This window comes from Chionomys nivalis, chromosome 21 (genome assembly GCF_950005125.1).
Source record: "Chionomys nivalis chromosome 21, mChiNiv1.1, whole genome shotgun sequence".
Lineage (NCBI taxonomy): Eukaryota > Metazoa > Chordata > Mammalia > Rodentia > Cricetidae > Chionomys > Chionomys nivalis.
Genome location: NC_080106.1, coordinates 21,262,940 through 21,280,021, shown reverse-complemented (window position 1 = coordinate 21,280,021; position 17,082 = coordinate 21,262,940). Strand labels below are relative to the sequence as shown.

The following is a 17,082-nucleotide window of genomic DNA, read 5'->3' as shown; positions in this document are numbered from 1 at the left end:
TTCTGAACATATATCCCCTCCCCCACACACATGTGCCACACACATACATGCACACACTCCCAGACTTGAGGAGATAATAGATACCAAATCCTACATCTAATACAAAATTGTGCCACTAACTACTTTGGGATGGAAACAAATGAATGAGGTTGGGTGATGGGAAGGGGAAGAAAAAAAAGAAATTGATATATACAAATGAACAAATTATCTTAGAATAAGTTGTAGGCGATATTTTATTTAAAAATACAATTTGTAGAGTCACTTTTAGTTGTTTTCAGATTCAAAGACTAAATTGGAAACATTTGTGTGCCATGTTTTGAAAGTGTCTATGAGTCATATTTCTATATTGAAACTTAGGCTCCAATATGATGATGTAGTTAGGCCTATTGGAGGCCTGGGTCATAAGAACTACTAATTATCCCATCACACACAAGGTCTTGTCTTTGGGTCAGAGAGCTAGTCAACAAAATACAGCATACCTGTTGGTATCTTATCCTTGGACTTCAAGGTCTCTAAAAGTATGAACTTGATGAGAGAGGGCACATGCTTTTGATACAGCCCACAGTATGATATGAGTTCCTTTAAAAACCCATAACAACATTCTCCAAAGCTTCTTCACTTAAAGAGGGTTTTGGTCTTAGAAAAGAGGATAGTGAGGATCAGAGATGAGGCAAGGAAAGAAAGAAGAGACCTAGTCCCAGTGGGGTGTGAAAACGGATGGGTACTTTGGGAGTGACAGATCCATATTGTTATGGGAACATTTATTGAGTGGGTCTAACAAAGATGACCCAGCAGGATAGAGTCGCATACAGAGGATTCATGATAAATGCAGAAGAACAGACAAGTGTAGAGGTTGTGAATGTTATGTGAATGCTAGGTCACTCAGTATGTTTTGGGAACATCAAGGTGACCCCATCAGCAGCCAATGCTACACACCATTCCTCCCTCACACAGGGCACTATAGCTCTTTGTGCATGTGCTGAGATTTCCTTAGCTCCTGGATCTTCTGGGGCAGAGTCTGGGTCCAGAACTGCAGCCTTCTGGCCTTCAGGGCTCGGCCCACAGCAGGCTGGATGTCCAGCTGCAGGTACTGCTCATCATCGTCCATCATGGGCCAGTAGGGTAGACCCTCGCTGTTGGGGTTCCTGTGGATATGGCAGCCAGCGGGGAAGGGTGAGGTCACTCTGATTCTAAGTCTGACCCCTGATTTGGGTCAGGCAGTAAAACAATTAGGCCAGTGGTGAATGTGGCTGTTGGGACAGGTATCCTGATATAGGGATACAAGTGTCACCCACTAGTTTCTGCTCCATGTGGGGGAAGACTACCTGACCTGTTTCATGTCTCCCTCTGAGAGGTAATATCTGAAGAACAGTACCATAGCACTCTGAGATGTCACTGTGAGATGACCAGTATCTGACACCTATTTAGTATATGTATAAAGGTGCTATGAGGTAAAGCAGACCCTATCATGTGATGAAATGTCCATGCATGCTAAGGCCTCCATCCAAAAGGGAGCCCTAGAGAGGGACCCACATCCGGAAGGTTGAGAGAGAGGTTTGTTCTCACCCATGTCTTGCAAAGTTGGCCCAGTACTTCATCATCCTCCTGTTCAGTAGCTCTTCCTCCTCAGTGAGGTTAACTGGAGTCATTAGAAAGACAAGGTCCAAGCATTTGCTACCTCATGCAACTGCCAATTCATGCTTCAGATTTACAATCCTAATTGTCATTTGACTCCAAACTATTGGTTGCTACCTCCCTTCTTCACTATATACAGTATCCAAGATCCAGGCAAGCCTCTAATTGAATTCTTGACCCAATGTGCTGTTAACTTCCCCATTACAGGTTAGATTGGGATGGGTCCAGATTCTAAACCAGATATCTATATATCTATATCATTTATGTAATCTGTATCTATAACCATATCTATACAGGTTTCTTCATGGAATGAGAGCTTAGGAGTCTCTCAGAGAGTCATCTGGTACCTTATTCAGGTCAAGAAAAACAAGGAAAGACTCACGTTTCACACCCCAGAAGAAGGACCCAAAGACAAAGGGAACCTCATCTCCATGGTCAGCCTTCACGTGGGGTGGCCTTACTTGCTTGACAAAGGTGGGCTGATGTTGGAACTCATAGAAGTATACAGGGGCATGGAAACCTGGAAGTAAAGACAGATGGTGACTTAGTCCCTTACCTGGAACTTTTCTGATGCATGATTGGTCACAAGAAACCTTGATGAAATATTACCTGGAATCATAAAAGTTAAGTGGCAGAGGGAGCTTTAGGCTAGAGCTCTAGCTGTGGAAAAGCCCTTGGTTAAACTGTATCCATGGCCTTTCCAGTTGAGTGGTTTTGTCAAGTCAATAAAGTACATGACCCATTTTCTCTTCTGTACCTACATGCCACTCTATTAAACTAGACATAAGGTGACCTGGAACCACACTGCTCCACAGTGTGCATCCATGATCCACATCTCTGAACTGCTCCCCTAATCCTTGTTACAGATGTACTCACGTTGAAAATGTGCTACTTGGAGTGCAGGGATCACAAACATGAAGTCTCCCATCATCTCCGTGTACTGTATTTGGAGAGGCTGGAGATCCTCAATGTCCCCCATGTACTCTTCCATTAGCAGGTTGCTACACTCAGGAGGCAACATCTACACCAAGGAGAGCCAAAAGAATGAGGTTAGGCAGGCAACAGCCTTTGGCATGGGGAAAATGGACCTGGGATGAAATAGGGTATGGGCAAAAAGGTTCAAGCTCAAATTTTTGATATGGGACTCCCCTCTGTATGTTATGAATATATTTTATTGCCATTGGTTAATAAAGAAGCTCTTTTGGTCTATAGCAGGACCGAGTATAGCCAGGCTGGAATAGATACAGAAAGAGAGTAGGTAGAGTAAGGGAGACACTATGTAGCTGCCAAAAAGAGACAGACATCAGAACTTTAGTGGGTAGGCTACAGTCTTGTGGCTATACACAGAATCATAGGAATGGGTTAATTCAAGATGTAAGAGCTAGCTAGAAATATGCCTGAGTCATTGGCTGGACAGTGTTGTAATTAATATAGTTCAATGATTATTTGGGTCAAAGTGGCCAGGAAATAAAAGCACAGTCACCATCTACAAAATGGCACACCAACATGGGACAACTACACCCACATAAAAACCGAGAGAGCTTGGGAAGGAATTCTAGACACAAAAGAACAGAGCCAAGTGCAGTTTCTTGGTAGCCACTTTCTTTTTCAGATAGGCTTGGTTTGCTGGTTGCAAGCAGAGGTGTGGCTCCATTGAGAAATGGCAGCTTCTTGGTTCATGCTGGTAGCATGAACTCTGGCTCTTTGGGGAGGGCCTGAACTTAAATAAGGTTTGTGAGCATTGTGTTACTAGTTGCTCAATGGCAACACTGACCCACTGTGTCTCTGATGCTGGGGTGGTGTGCATGACTCACAGAGGTGGTGAACATGCCTCTGCTTGTTGGACTGGGCAGAGTGAACAGGCAGGGCCATGAAGTTGGCCCTAGCCATGTTCTCTTAGTAATAAAAAAAGCACCCTTGGTCAGAAAAGGATTATAGATATGCAATAAAGACACACTCAAACAAAAAAAGACCTTTAAATGGGTCAAAGTGTTGGATAAACATACATGGGCTTAAGAGGGAGAGGAAAAAGAATATAGATACTTATAAAAAGAAGTAAATGGTTAAAAAATAAAACAAAGTCTTTAAAGCAACAGTAAAAGTGACATAAAAGAGTACAGTCGGGCTGGAGAGATGGCTCGGTGGTTAAGAGCATTGCCTGCTCTTCCAAAGGTCCTGAGTTCAATTCCTGGCAACCACATGGTGGCTCACAACCATCTGTAATGAGGTCTGGTGCCCTCTTCTGGCCTGCAGGCATACATGCAGACAGAACATTGTATACATAATAAATAAATAAATATTTTAAAAAATAAAGGAGTACAGTCATAGATGAAAGGAATAAAGAAAATAAGCCATTTACAGATGGAATATACACAGAGTCTGGATTTTATATATATTATTGTGTTTTCTTTGAATCTTTTGACTGCATAGAGACATTTAATTCTGGGGGCTACTAAGTTAAACCGACATAAAGATATCTTGACTTCAAAATTTGGGTCTAAGGATATGTTGCTTTGAAAAAGAAGTTCTGCTTTTGTTTCCACAGATTCCTGTGGATTCCTTCCAGGCTAAAGTGGTTTGATGGAGCAAGATCCCCTGAATGGTCTCCATGAACTGTAAAAATACTTCGCTCAACAAACAACAGGAAGCACTTTGGAGAAAACCATGCCCAAATTCCCAAAATGATAGTTTATAAATGTTGATTTTCATTTAAAGGGGAATATTTAAAGGGGAATACTTTGTTTTGGTATGGATCTTGTTCTATTGATAAAAATTTAAGGCTGACTTTGTTACACTGTATATATGTATTTCTGCTCTTGTTTAGGGTATTATATATTTGTGCAGCTCATTTAAAAATGTAATGTATAATTAAAAATTACAGGTTAGTAGATGGTCATCTGTAATAGTTAAATTGTAGTCATGTTAGTTAGGTATCTTAGATGTTCAGCGATATATTTCAGATGGCTAGGTATTCTTCAAAGATTTCAAAGACTTTCAGACTATGGCATTTAAAATATTTTGTTAACTTAGGACTTTTCATAACAGTGAGACACATCTGTTCCTGGCAGTGCTATACCAATCTACTTCAAGAGGATGATGGGCATTGAAGAGTCTCCTTATAGAGTTTGTTAGTTATTTGGTCCATAAATTGCTCTTGTCTGAACTGCTTGATGGTATACTATATGAACTGGCATGCAGGACCCACAGAAAAGTGACTGCAGAACTTTCCAAAAGATAGAATCGTTTTTCAGAATTGCTTCTTCACAGAAGAAACTGCCAGACATTCTCCATGACACAAAAGAAAGCAATTAATTAACTTTGCCAGTACAAGGCAGAACAGACCTTTGAATTTCATGCTTCATGGAAAAGTTTGCCTGTAGGCTGAAGATGGATGCCCCAACATTACAGAAGAACATTGGGTGACTGTCCAGGCAGCAAGATGTCTCTGTCAGGTCTAGAGTTTTGAAAGTTGCTTATAATGCACTTCTTATTTACTTAGGTAATATTATAATATTCTGGGATCCTTGAAGAGTTGAAGACAGATAGTTATAGTTTTCCTTAGTTATGATAAAAGATAAATTATAATTGAGACTTTAGACTCACAAAGATAAAATAGGTGATAGTAAATTTTCTTTAATTTTGCCAGATACCAGTAGACTAAATATTGTAACTGTAATTCTTGCTTGAACCTGTTTTGTTATATGTAATTTTACTATGTTAAAGTTAAAACCTTCCTTTTAATTTAGACAGAAAAGGAGAGATGATGTGGGTTTCCCCTTTGCATGTTATAAATATATTTTATTACGATTGGTTAATAAAGAAACTGTTTTGTCCTCTAGCAAGGCAGAATATAGCCTGGCTGGAAGAGATATAGAAAGAGAGTAGGTGGAGTCAGGGAGATGCCATGTAGCTGCCAAAGCAGACAGATGTCGAACTTTACCTGGTAAGCCACAGCCTTGTGGCTACACGCAATAATAAAAATTGGTTAATTCAAGATGCAAGAGCTAGCCATAAATTGGCTGAACAGTGTTGTAATGAATATAGTTTCTCTGTGATTATTCAGGTCAGAGTGGCTGGGAAACAAAAGAGCAGTCTCAACCTACAAATTTTGTGCAATATTACTTTAACTGGGAAAAGATATGCTACATTTGTTTGTGAGGTGGAATATTATTTTAACTGTGTAAAGGTATGTTGCATTTGTTTCAGCTGCCTTTGTTAAGGATGTCAAGATATGTTAAATTTGTTTATGCTGTGCTTGTTTATGTAAAGATGTGTTGCTGTTTCAACTAAAGCACCTGGTTGGTTTAATAAAAAGCTGAATGGGCAATATCTAGGCAGGAGAGGAACAGGCAGTGCTGGCAGGCAGAGAGAATAAATAGGAGGAGATACTTAGGCTAAGGAAGAAGAAGAGAAGAGATAGAAGAGAATGAGGAAAAAGAGAGGGACACGCCAAGGGACAGAAGTCAGGTAGCTGCCCATCAGACACAAGGAACAGTAAAGTAAGATATACAGAAAGGAAGAAAGGTAAAAAGCCCCAAAGCAAAACAGACAAAGAGAAACTGATTATAAGAGCTAGTGGGATAAGCATAAGATAAGTGTAAGAAGTCATGACTAATAAGAGGTCTTCATGTCATGATTTGTGATCTGGTTAATGGCTTCCAAAAAAGAAAAAAAAACACTCCAAGGTGACCCCACACAGAATCACACATATATACTGACCTTTACTAATAGGGATACTGTCTGAGAAGGAGATATGAGGGACTACTCTATATGGACGTCAGAGGTATCTCACCATTTGTGCTGCTGTTTTCTTCATAACAGTCTCCAGGTTCTCTTTGGTTATTTCCTTTATGTTTTGGACATTTTCTATAGCCTGGGAAGCAAAAGACCAGTCTGATAGACTTGGATTAAAGATGCATTGAGTTCCCACTGCTTAACATGTGAGTCTCTAGGTTCCCAGAATATTGGAAGTGAGCCTCACCACAGGGATGATCCAGCCATACTCATCATTGTTGACACCAATGATGCTGGGGACAGGGTGAAAATTCCCAGAAGCCAACAACTCTTGAGGATGCCTGGGGAAGAACTCTCCATCCACCACAGCAGGGATGGCCTGGAAGACCTGAGGGGCAATAAAAATCAGTGCTGAAGGTCAGTGAAATAATAGGCTGATCCACTGAGTTACTCTCACCATTTTCTCAGTTCTCGCTAGTTTCAGGGTGCTCCACTCACTCTGGAAGAGAATCTACACTTAGAACAGTCTATCTTGTTCCCAAGTTCATATTGTACCAGAACTAAAAGAACACAAAGTCATAGAGATGAGGTATTTGGCTCAGAGTCCCATATCTTGTTGCCCAGGTCCTTCCAGACACACAATTCTCCCCACCTTGTTAATGGCCAGAATTTCTGCTTCACTCTTGCCTCTCAGACAGTGCACCAGGGCTTCTGAGTCCATGACTTCACATCCAGATAGGTTGGCCACAGTCTATAAGGGAACAAGCAGGGAGAAGAGCTTTCTCAGTTCCAATGCTATTGCCCCCAAATACAACACTATAGTGTGTGTTGTATGTGGATTGGAATAAATATGAAATTGTTCCCAAGTCCCATAACCTATAGATGACATAGCAAGCAATACCCATTATACCTGCATATTTGTTTTATTTTTATTTAGGGTAGTTTTGTCTCTCCACCCATCTCTCTGGGTTTTGTGTATGAGAGAAAGAGCAAGTTTGCTATAGTTCTTATGTGAAGGTTAGAGGACAAAGTCTCATTCACTGTGTCCTGTATTTGAGACAAGGTGTCTTCTTGTTTTGGTGCTCCTGCACTAGCTGAGCTGCCTTGTAAACATCCAGGGATTCTCTAGTCTCTGCCTCCCCCACATGACCACAGGAACATTGGAATTACAGATACACCCTACCATGTCCAGCCTCTTGTGGGTTCTGGGGATTTGAACATAGGACCTACGTTTGCACTCCAAGCACTTTAAAAAGCCCACCGAACCATCTCCCTAGCCCTTGCACACTCAATTTTGCCAGTGGTCGATGCTACTAGGGGCAGCTTTGCTGTCCACAGAACATACTCAGCCTGTAGAAAGCAGAGTCATGAATCTTAAGCCATGAGCCTTTCAGAAACAAGTGAGGAGACATCCTTTCCCTAGATTCTTGTATTCTCCACTGAGTACCACAGTGCCAGAGGACAGTGCTGTGGCAGTAGATAGAGGGCTGAAGGAGTTGGGGCACTTACTTGGTGAATCACCTCAGAGGAGCTGGAGATGAGACCAGGCAACACAGCTACTCCACTCTCCATGATGGCTCTGTGGAAGAGTCCTTTGGACATGGGAGACACAACATGTGAAGATACACTTATGCCACCTGCTGACTCACCAAAAATGGTGACCTGGTCAGGGTTGCCTCCAAAGTGGGCGATGTTCTGCTGGACCCAGTGTAAGGCAGCCACTTGGTCCAGGTAGCCCCAGTTGCCTCTGGCGTGCTGGTCTCCAGTGCTGAGAAATGGAAGGGATATGGATCAAAGGACTGTCCAGGTTCTTCTCAGCTGCCATTGTCTACCCCAGCCCAGGCTCACCTGAAGAATCCCAGGACACCCAGACGGTACTGGATAGTGACCACCACCACATCTTCAATGGCTGCAAGCATGGATCCATCATACATGGAGGCCATTCCTACAACCAGACCACCACCATGGATCCACACCATCACCTGGAGAAGTCAAAAGAGATGCCAGGAAGCTGCTAGGCAGTTCAAGCTCTGCAGGATTACTTAAGAGTATGAGCTTCTGTGCAGCTACACAAATACATGCAAATCCTCAGGACTTCAGGGCCTCAGTCATAGGCGGGTTCTCTAGTAGCCTTATCAGTGTATTTCTAGTCCCCGCCCACCATGTGTCTCAGTTTGAATTAATGGCTCTATGTATACAGTAATGTCATTACTCAGACTCTTAGTGGAACAAAGAGGTGTGTCTCCATGGATATCTCTAGATGAAAAATGGAAAGGACCATCAACTTTCACTGACACAACAGATAACCCAGAAGTAGAAGAGGGTGACTCACAATGATGAGGTCTTGAGGAGGCAAGTGGTTCTGCGGGGCTCAGGTTGTAGAATGAGTCTTGGTTTTTAGTAAAGAGCTAGAGCCAGTGTTGCATGTCCCATACCCAGTTTTCAACTACGTAGTGTGACTGAGAAGGCCTTTTTTTGACCCAAACAGGGCAAGGCTTTTGAATAGAGTACACACTGCAATAGAGCTCATGTGGCTTTTGTCCCTTCTCATCATCTTGAAAAACATGCCCTCTCCCCAAGGTGACCATGACCTGATGACTCACAGGCAGATTAGAGCCCTCATGGGCATGAGCTGGTGTGTAGATGTTGAGATACAGGCAGTCCTCGGACATAGAGATGGGAGGTGGGTTCATTTTTAGCTTCTTTAGGCCCTCTGAATTCATCATATCAACATTTTGCAGACAACTGTCATAAAAGGGAGACAGTTATTCTAAGAGATGTATGGTGGTCAAAAGCAAATGTGAGTCTGGATTTTTCCAAGCCATTTTCAGGTACTGCTCCTCATGATGCCCTGTTAATACATATTCCCACTCTAAAGTCCCTTCCCACTGAGATAATGACCTCAAGCTTCCTGAAAGCTGAGGTGAAGCCAGATTCCTAGGGACTCCTCCAGCTAGATAGGGTCTGGATGTTATATTTTCTGAGTCTGGGATATAGACTTCTAGATGTCTCTATGGAAATGATTGGCTGCGTGTGATGACATTTACTGAATTGTGTAAGAATAGAAAAGTGACCTGAGCATTAGCAGGCTTGCGAGCATTTTCTACTCTCTTTTTCTGGTTATGGATGGGATATGACCAGCTCCCGTAATTTTTCTGCACTGTGAATTCTCCAACTTGATAGACTGTAACCCGAAGCCTATAACAGTAGCTTTCTCTGCTAAGTTGCTTTTCTTGGTACAGCAGCAGAAAACAAACTAAGGTTGCAATATTGGAGTGTTGTAGTCCACAGTACTAGAGGAATCAATGGGCAATATTGTCCAAAGGGCAGTGAGAAATCCTTCACCCCATGTACAGACCCTCAGGGAGCTTCTTTTTCCTATTCTGTCTCCAGAGGGAATTAATTACATATCCTTGTTCCTTGACCAGTGGCACTTGGTCCTATAGATTGTCCTAGTGACTAAGAGGGCAGAGTTAGCAAGTATGCATCATGCTGTCTGTACTCTTCAGGACCTGAAGTGAATTCTATTGGATTCATGGGGCTCTCTGGTTAATAAGCCTCACAGCTCATTCCTAGAGATTCTTCCCATTGTGGCAGAGCACACTGGGCTTAATTTGGATCTGTGAACAATTTTATTTTTGTTCCTTTCTACAGTACCTGCATCTAACTCTCAATGGTGCCAAGCTCTGACCCAGGAGCTGGTACAGTTGTTCTACCTTAGCACATGCATCAGAAAAATGCATGGCAGACTCCCCACACTGGGAGGAAACTGCTCTGGAGCTGAGATGAAGGAAAGATTTCAGCATGGCTCATGACTCAGAGCAAATGTTCACCCCAGGGCCAAACATCCTCTTGGTCCAGAACTTACATGGCTGGGTAGGAGGTCCCATCTCTCACACCACTCCATGGTTCAGGGGCTTCAGGGGGTGCAAAGCGCAGTTGCCCTACAGGTGGCTTGGCAAAGGGGATTCCCAAGAATCTGTGGACACCAACTTTGGTGTCACTCACTCGGATGAGGCTGCCTCGGACCTGGCCTGTTTGTGTGTTTCTGATGTGGCTGGCCTCTGATGAGTCCTGACCTGGGTGGAGAGATGGCATCAGCTCAGTTAGTTTTGTGCAATCAGCTGCCAGCAGATCGTGGGAGATCCCATCTCACTGTTAACAGGGCACACAGGATGTGAACGATGTAGTGAGTATGAGCACGGGAGCTTCCCTAGCCCTCGGCGCCTGGAATCTTTCCTATTACCCCTTTGAAGGTTGTCAGAACATTTTCCTGGCCGAAGGGGTCACACAATCACAGGCACTTGGGCTAATGTATTTGTGATGATTGTCATTCTTATCCAAAGGTCCCTAGTAGCTGCCACCATAGCCTTGTACTGAGGAGAAAATACCTTGTGCTCCCTTTTCCTTGAATTGTCTAGATCTCTCCAGAGCTACTTATACTGAGCTGTCTCCTCACTATGGAGTTATCTTAAACACCTCTGACGCTCTGTGTGCTAGTGGGCCCACAAAATCTGTGGGCTTTGACCCGGGGATTGGGAGGTACAAGTTTCCCACACTTTTATATAGCATTTCCATCACCCGTCCTTCCCCACCTTTTCTCTCAGAAGTTCAGTCTCTGACATGCAGACTTGGCAGCTCTGACTCTAATTCCCCATTTCCAGCTTAGTGAGCCTCACCCTGCACATGGAGGAGGAGAAGCAGGAGCCCAAAGACCACAGCATTCAGCCAGCTATGAAGTTGGTTCAGTGACATGATCAGCTCTCAGGCCTGAGTCGGTGCTGCTAAATAGGACGGCCACATTTGACAAACAGGAAGCAGAAACTGTGCGGCTCGCCCTGGCAGGAATTTAAATCAAAAGGAAGTAGGAGGGAACTTGGTGTGTTGGGGCAAAGTCCTCATTGTAGGAAAAATGATTAGTCATAAATGACAGGAGCCAACGGCCTGGGGGCAAGGCATTAGTCTGGGTTCTCTAGAGCAGCAGGGTTTATGGAATGCATCTCTCTATATAAACATAGAGAAATGGGATTTATTAGAGTAACTTAACAGGTTATAGTTCTACTAATTGAACAGTGACTGGTTATGGATAAAAAATCCAAGAATCCAGAAGTTGCTCAGTGCATGAGTTTGTATATCTCACCTGGACTTCAGTAGATATGAAATCCCAAAGAGGTAGGCTCTAACATCAGTGAAGGAACAAACTCTCTAGCAAGTTTAGAGCAAACAAGCAAAGAGCCACATCCTCTGTCTCCCATGTCCTTATAGATGCTTCTAGCATTTTGACTCATATTAAAGGTATATCTTTTTACCTCAATATCTGGATCAAATGCTTGTGTCTTCCTACCTCAAATGTCCAGAGAAGAAGTAAATTTACCCACTTCAAACTATCATGAAACCCCTCACAGCTGTGCCCTCCATCTCTGGATTCTAGTTAATTCCAGGTGTAGTCAAGCTGACAACCAAGAATAGCCATCAAAGTCACTTCTGCTGTTTCTTTGGCCTGCAGAGGCACAGTGTGGATTCTGAAGCTCTTCTGGGACACCAGGAACCCTGTCCTCCCACATGGACAGAAAGCTGTCACAGGAGAGACAGAGGGCTTCTGTGAGTAGGTACACACTCAGGATGTCGCAGGAGAGACAGAGGGCTTCTGTGAGTAGGTACACACTCAAGATGTCACAGGAGAGACAGAGGGCTTCTGTGAGTAGGTACACACTCAGGGTGTCACAGGAGAGACAGAGGGCTTCTGTGAGTAGGTACACACTCAGGATGTCGCAGGAGAGACAGAGGGCTTCTGTGAGTAGGTACACACTCAGGATGTCGCAGGAGAGACAGAGGGCTTCTGTGAGTAGGTACACACTCAGGATGTTGCAGGAGAGACAGAGGGCTTCTGTGAGTAGGTACACACTCAGGATGTCGCAGGAGAGACAGAGGGCTTCTGTGAGTAGGTATACACTCAGGATGTCACAGGAGAGACAGAGGGCTTCTGTGAGTAGGTACACACTCAGGATGTCACAGGAGAGACAGAGGGCTTCTGTGAGTAGGTACACACTCAGGATGTCACAGGAGAGAGAGGCAGATGCAGGAGCTCTGAGTGTGACCTTCATCCTCAAGACCCTTCTGTGCTTGGAAGTCTCAGTTTACTGAGCTGATTCCAGGGTCCCTGGTCCCTGCAACAATCTTAGGATCTACACGAACACCTCCCTGTTAGGTCATAGTTGTTTGATCAAAACAGGGCATTTCTGGTGCTTTTAAAGTCCCAAGCCCTCATTCACTCCACCCTTGGGATGGGTCTTCTCTAGTGGCCAGTTCCTGCCAAGATCAATGTCATGGTCATTTATCCAGTAAATAAATATTTTTAAATGTTTGCATTTATTTATTCACTGTGCTCATGTACATGTGTGTATATATGGATTCTCCCAGGCCCTGGCTCACATATGGAGGTGAAAGGACAATTTGTGTAAGTCCATACTCTAATTCCACCATATGAAGCCCAAAGTGGAACTTAGGTCATCAGGATTGGAGTCAAGTTATCTTACCACCTCCTGATCAATATCATGTGTAACCCTGTGACAAGCATTTAATGGGGACTTTCTGGCTCTAACACTGGAGTCAGTCTGGGTGCTCAGAACCTGTGATAAAGCTGAGATACAAAGCAATAAATAAGAGTCTTAGAATCACAAAGAACCCTGACATGATATATCAAAGGATGCAGGATCAGGAGCCCATACACAGTCTAGACTGGCTTCCTAGAGGAAGTGGCATGGGGGTCAGTATTAGACAGTCTTTAGTGCCACCTGAGAAACACCTTTGGCTCCAAATTATCTTCATTATTATCTAAGCATGGCACTGTGGGCCAAGAAAGGCAAGAAAAAACAATCAAGCAGGTGAAGGAAACAGTTCAAGGCCTCAAAACTGAAATAGAGGCGATAAAGAAAACAAACCGAGGGAATTCTGGGAATGGAAAATCTGGGTAAGTGAACAGGAACTACAGATGCAAACAGGCAATGGACTCATTGCTCTAGACTTTGGGTTTACAGGCTCGTGAAATGGGTGACTCTTGGCTGGGCTTGATCCTCACTCATCCTTGGGGTGTCTGTTACAAGATTTATCCAAGTTGGGGATGCTCACACCATACTATGGTCTGAACTCCCTCATCCAGGGTTTTGAGCTTTTCACTCCCTCTCCTTTCCCTGTCTGCTGTTTGCCTGCACTTCTGCCCCTGCCCAGTTCTCTGGCTACTTACCTGCTTCTCATGTCTTTGCTCACCAGACTTTCCTGGCATTTGATCTGGCCACATAAGGATTCTTCCTGCAACAGATCCGTTTTCTTTGCCTGTTCTTCCTTATAGCATCTGCTGACCTGGCCCTCAATAGGGTATGCATGGATCATTTGTCTGTGACTGAATCTAATTCCAAATTTTAGAGTCCAATTCTTCCTAAGTTACTTTCCACGGAAACACATGTGGACTTGCCTGGCTGTCACAGCCTACTGCACCCATGTGGACGCCTCCCTGCACTCTCCTCCCGCAACAGCCTGGGAGGCCTACACGTTAAGCTCTTTCTCTTTTGGCCTGCAGAACTACATTCCAAAATCTCTAAGGCTCCACTTCCTTACTATTCCCATGGTTTCTTACACGCTGCTACATACTGTAAACTCTTATTTCGGGATTTTTAAGTTGCTCATCTGACATGGTTTCACGAAGAAAGCTTTATCTCGCTGTTAAAATAGTCTTGTCTATTTTGTGTGTATGGGTAGATCTCTGCCTATATGCTTTTTTATGGACATGAGAGCCACAGAAAATTCTGCAGGCTCAATTAGATGTGTGTTAGCAAACTGGTAATCCTAGCAATCGAGAAGCAGAGGTCAGGGGATCTTGAGTTTAATGATGTCCTGGAATACACAGCAAGGCCCCATATCCCGCCCAAAGAAAGAAAACAGCAAAATAATGGCAGCGATAATAAAAGTAAAGCCAAAGGTCCAGAAAAATATCTACAATGAGACATAAATGCACATCCATCCAACGTAGCCATATTGATGATCCCCAAGTCCTGGTGCAGATGAGGATGTGCAGCAACTGGGACCTCACACGTCTGAAGGGGTTGAAATATTTTGGAAGATAGTTTGCTACAATCTTTCTGGGATCAGATATCTCGGTGGAGACCTCCAATTGTCACGCGCCGCGCCCCCGTGTCTGCGCTCTGTGCGCTGGCACCCAGTTCGCGAGCTTCGGGCAAGGGGGCTGGAGGTTAAAATACACAGACACACACAGACAGAGAGACAGCAACACGGGTCATCCTTGAATTCCCCAAGAATGCCCCCTTTATTGTGTTCAGGGGCAGATTATATAGAGATAACCACGCCCCAGCCAAACCCACCAGAAACCACTCTCCTGCCATCAGGAACTCCTGAAGGTCTCGTGCTCAGAGCAGCTGTAGGCACTCAGATCAGGGGATTACAAGAAATTCAGGATCTGGGGTCTCACTGCTCCCAACACTTTTCTTCTATCGTGTGGGTCCCGGGAATCGAACTCAGGTCATCAAGTTTGATAACAAGTGCCTTTACCCCCACTGAGTCATCCAATTAGCCTGCATAACCTTTCAAAGTTAAACATACACATGGTCATATCTATGTTCTCACCAAAAAGAATTGTAAGCCTGTGGTTATGTTTGAAATTGTCTATAACAGATTGCTAAGAAAAGCCAGGTGATGCTTGCCTGCAATCCCACACTCCGGATGCCGAGGTAGGAGAATGATGAATGTGACCCCAGCCTGGGCTATTGTAATAAGAGCCTTGTCTCAAAAAACACTGCCTCTCCAAACCAAGGAAGAGTCTTAATGTGGAAGTGACTCAGATGTGCGGCTGCAGAGAGCATAAAGGAACTGAGGATTATATACATGGATTAGAACTCTGCAATGACAGAAGGGAGCTTTTCTTATCTCGAGGACATCATGCTGGATGGCAGCTAGTCATCACTGATGCCTCTTATAGGACATGACAGGAAGACTAACAGTTCCCAAACCACATCCAGGTGCAAACTACAGCAACAGAGGTTGTGGAGTGATTCTTGGGAAGAACAGAAAGTATCTATCAACTCAGCCACTGTGCCAGGGCTTAGCACTCTGCTCATCTGTGCCCCGGTGTCGAGGACAGACAACATAGGGGTCTTCACTTTCATCCAAAGGTACTTGGAATGAAGAGGGACTATATTCTGGAAAAACTGATGCCCAAGGAAGGCAAATTGACCAGAGGTAGAGGGATAAGAAGTTAAAAAATCAATAGGACAGTAGGACACACCCTCTCAAAGATACATGATTTTGGGGAAAGAAAAGGCACAGTTTGGCATCATTGTAAATGGTATGTTATACAAGAGACCTGGAGTTGCTGGCATTGAAAAGTTTAAGGAAAACAATAACATAAGAATGAAATTAATCACATGAACTATTAAGAAGAGTTTCTTAATAATGGATTATTATTATTATTATATAATAATGGAAGGATTTCTTAAAAATGGAAGAAACTCCCATACATGGTGAAGCCAGCAGTCAGGAATCTCTTCGGCTAGACATGTGTGTACATTCCTACCTCCCACACCTCACATTCATGACACACACCACAGCAGATCATCACTTACGTCATATGCTCATATAAGTATGGGTTTCACAGCATCTGCAAATACACACAAGGAACAAGAGCAAATTTATTATTAGAGGAAGCCTACCTGGACCTTCTGGTCAACCCCCTCTCCTGAGCCAGCACGAGGTGTTTATGAACATGTCAAGTCAACTTCTCATAAAAGTGGACCATTTCCAATTTGCGAAGGAAATAGATGAGATTTTCTCTATAGAGACAATCTGAACAGAGGTTTTCAGAGGCTGGCATGCTCAGTGGCTGATGTCAGAGAGGTCTAGAAGCTGAGCTCTGAAAACCTGTGTGGCTCAAACTCATTTGCAGAAGCCTAATTCCTAATGTGCTAATGTTAAGAATTGAGACCCACAGAAGCCCCAGATTGGCATAGTTTGTACACTCTACCTGCAGAGGACACAGGGTGTAATCTTTGGCCAAACAGCTAGTCCTTGTCTCACAGTAGATGTGCTGGCAGCCTGACCCTGACTCTCTTGGTCCACAGAACTCCACACACATTTCTGCTGTTTACAAGTCACACAGCTTATGATTGCTTTTGTTTATGAGATGTAGGTCTTGCTCTGTTTCCCAAGCTGTTCTGTAACTCCTGGGCTCACATATATTCCTGTCTCAGGTTCTGAGTAGCTGGGGTCACAGACACCCATCACAATATCTGGGTCAGTTCATGATCTGACTGGAACAACAGCTTGAACTTCGGAAGACAACAGGACTTAGGGTAACTATGTTTTCACTGGACACTTAGAAATGTGTGGAAACACAGGACTTGCTAAGAGAACGGTTGGGTTTTGGAAATGTGCACTCTGTGTAGACAACATTGCCCACAGTTTTTGGGTTTTGTTCTTGGGAAAGAAGAGAGGATAGAAATAAGGTAAGGGGAGGATAGGAGAAAGGAGTCTAGTACCAGAGGAGTGGAAAGAAGACGGGGGCACTTTGGAGCTTACACACCCACACTTCTATGAGAGCCTGTATGGACTATGTCTAATAAAACTTTGTCTAGCATTTTGAGTAAGGAATACAAGTAGAGTGTTTGCCATATATGTTGTCAAATGGACAACTATAGACATTAGTTA

The 17,082-nt window shown here is 43.7% G+C and overlaps 1 protein-coding gene across 1 annotated transcript; it reads right to left on the bottom strand.

Annotated features, from left to right (window-relative positions):
• Positions 1-624: 624 nt before the first annotated feature.
• On the bottom strand, positions 625-11,307 carry LOC130863859 (acylcarnitine hydrolase-like). Its single transcript, XM_057754180.1, has 12 exons — positions 11,049-11,307; positions 10,238-10,448; positions 8,973-9,114; positions 8,218-8,351; positions 7,879-8,137; positions 7,022-7,120; positions 6,617-6,757; positions 6,428-6,508; positions 2,512-2,656; positions 2,018-2,155; positions 1,567-1,639; positions 625-1,145 (listed from the first exon to the last, which is right to left on the bottom strand). The coding sequence occupies exons 1-12, from the start codon at positions 11,122-11,124 to the stop codon at positions 959-961; spliced, it is 1,686 nt and encodes a 561-aa protein (XP_057610163.1). The 5' UTR covers positions 11,125-11,307; the 3' UTR covers positions 625-958.
• Positions 11,308-17,082: the final 5,775 nt, after the last annotated feature.

What these genes read in the sequence shown, in the direction of transcription:
- LOC130863859 (XM_057754180.1), bottom strand. Translation starts at nt 11,124, where the DNA reads ATGTCACTGAACCAACTTCATAGCTGGCTGAATGCTGTGGTCTTTGGG. An exon ending in ATGAGGGCTCTAATCTGCCT is followed by an intron (nt 8,352 to 8,972) that starts GTGAGTCATCAG and finishes TGACTTCTCCAG; the next exon opens with GTGATGGTGTGGATCCATGG. An exon ending in CCAAGTAGCACATTTTCAAC is followed by an intron (nt 2,156 to 2,511) that starts GTGAGTACATCT and finishes CTTTACTTCCAG; the next exon opens with GTTTCCATGCCCCTGTATAC.